Source organism: Penaeus vannamei, chromosome 8, assembly GCF_042767895.1.
Source record: "Penaeus vannamei isolate JL-2024 chromosome 8, ASM4276789v1, whole genome shotgun sequence".
NCBI classification, from domain to species: Eukaryota; Metazoa; Arthropoda; class Malacostraca; order Decapoda; family Penaeidae; genus Penaeus; species Penaeus vannamei.
The window spans coordinates 5297089-5299588 of NC_091556.1; the positions used below are offsets into that span (position 1 = coordinate 5297089).

Consider the following 2500-nt stretch of genomic DNA (forward strand, 5'->3'; position numbering starts at 1 on the left):
ATGGCTTGGATTGATATCAGAGTAAATATATGTGTAGTTAAGCAGAATTTCTGGTAGTTATTGAAAAAAATATTGATACTTGATATGGCATTGTGTATGAAATGTGTTTTTTTTCTATAATGAAATATTATTCTTTATTTCACTATGTAAATGTATATCCTGTAGATTCCAATTTACATTTTTCAGACATGTTGGATTCTTAATTTGTAGAATGTTTAATGTTATGTAATACATTATATTCACTACCAAATACTCACTACCTACTACTTTATATAAAGCTCATTGTATTTTTATGAAATGAAAACCTTGTATTATCACATTGAATACAAAATATGAAATGCATGTTCAAGAAATGATATTGCACTGTGCATATTTAAGAAAAAGTGTTTGTAATAATATAAAGTAGTGATTATACCAATAGTCTTAGTGAGGAGTATTTTTTATTTCATGAACAATCATACAGGAATAGAGTGAAGAAGGAATGTACCAGGATTTTAAAACCCTTGTCTCATATTCAATTTCTTTTTAGTATATATATATTTTTTTCTGGCAAGGTATCAGTGTGGTATTTTTTTTTTTGCTGTTCATAACAGTTGTTAGTACTTATTTCCTTTACTTAAGATCATATAGAATTATACTTATATCTCATGTCTCATTACTGATAAATAATTCATAATCATTACTTATCTATCATTACTACATATTACAGTCACTCACAGCTTACCTGTCTGCTTAAATACTAATGTTTAACTTATATCAGGTAGAATAGAGACCCTTCCTTTGCTGTTGGGAGTTGAATACCCCCTGAATGAAATTGTTTTGCTATTCATAATATTTTGTTATTTATTACCCTTACTTAAGGTCTTTTGAAATTATACTTACATCTTGTCTCGTTACTGATAGACAATTCAAAATCTTTACTTATCTATTATTGCTGCATATTGATGTTACTCACAGTGAATGTATCTAGTTAAATACTAATGTTTTACCCTATATCAGGCAGTATAGAGACCCTTCCTGTGGAGTTGGAAGGGGACGAATATCCCTTGAACGAAATAGCTCAGATTTCACGCAAGTCACCCCAGATGCTGCTCATCAATGCTGCGGCCTTCCCACAAGCCCTGCCGGGGATTATAGGTGCGATAAAACAGTCCGGAATGAACCTTAACCCACAGCAAGAGGGAACTACGATTTATGTGCCCATTCCAAAGTAGGTGTGGGTATTTTACCATTCATTTTCTTCTAGATATTGTTAATGTTCCTCAGCCTGATTGGTATTCATATTCTTACCATTCTTGTTTGTTATGATTTTGTACTTTCATTGTTTCGTGTGTTTGTTTTCCTTCTTTTATAGTCTTTCTTTTTAGATGAAGCTTTGCGGCATAATGAGTGATACTCTTTGATGGGAATTTCATCACTTGTGAAATGTCCTATCCAGATTCAATTTTTTTCATAATAGGGAAAGTGAAGAAGGGAAAAGAGTATGGAAGAATATTTTCTCATTCACAGTTGTTCCATTTTAGTAATTTTTCATTTGTAATCTATTTGATATTTTTGTCAAATCTATCATTATTTTTTGGGGGGGAATAGGGTTATTATATATACTGTAGAAGATTTTTTTTCACTCTTTCCTGTTACAGTCACTTTCATAATTAAGTTATCAGTGCCTGCTAAAAAGCCTGTGGAAAATTTTCTTTTATTGTGCAAAGTTTCAGTTAGTAATTGTTTTATTTCTTGCTTAGTGGAAAATAATAATTTGGGGTAGAAATTATTTAGTCAGTTATGTTTTCCATAGGTTTTAGAAATAAGACGAGGCCAGATGGTTTAAATTGGGAGTGTCATATATTATGCGAATTATTGAATAGTGTTATTTGATCTTTTATAGTGTAGGTATGATTATTTGTTTTTACCTCTTATAGCATAAAATATGTAATATGGTATTCACTATTTGGTTAGGATTAACCTTATAGTACCCAGGGTGCAGTTGTTCATATCATTTATGTAGGGTCCTGTGGAGAGGCATGATTCATATGTCATCCAAACTGTCATGTTAAACTGATAATAAGGGATATTTGGAAATATTATTAAACTGATAATAGGGGACATTGCAAATATTAGTAAACTGGTATTAGGGGACATTTGTAAATTTGCTGATTAGCTTGTTGGAGTGCAAGGTAAACCAGTTGAAAAGGTATTCAAGAACCTATATGACAAGGTAGGGTTAACTTATATGATTACTGTATTACAGTAGTCTATTTATTAGGACTTCTAGTTGCATTCGTTTTAGAGTAGCAGTACAGTATATTATACTGATTTAATCATGCTCTTATATCTGTGCTTATTAAAGTTGTTTTTTTACTTATTTAAAAGATGATGTACTTGTCATTCTTAATTTTGATGTATTTTTTTCCCCTCTTTTGCTGAATGACTTGTTTTCATATTAAAATTAATCTTTATAACCTCTAAATGTATTATATTTATAAAGGAAGTCTGAAGTATT

At 30.4% G+C, this 2500-nt stretch overlaps 1 protein-coding gene across 2 annotated transcripts in view; it reads left to right on the plus strand.

Moving 5' to 3' along the window:
- mRRF1 (mitochondrial ribosome recycling factor 1) overlaps positions 1-2500 on the plus strand; it is a 6836-nt gene that overhangs the window by 2410 nt on the left and 1926 nt on the right. For both annotated transcript variants that reach the window (XM_027372766.2, XM_070124230.1), the window contains exon 4: positions 1000-1210. In XM_027372766.2, coding sequence (XP_027228567.2) covers positions 1000-1210 — 211 coding nt within the window. The remainder of the gene's footprint in view (positions 1-999; positions 1211-2500) is intronic.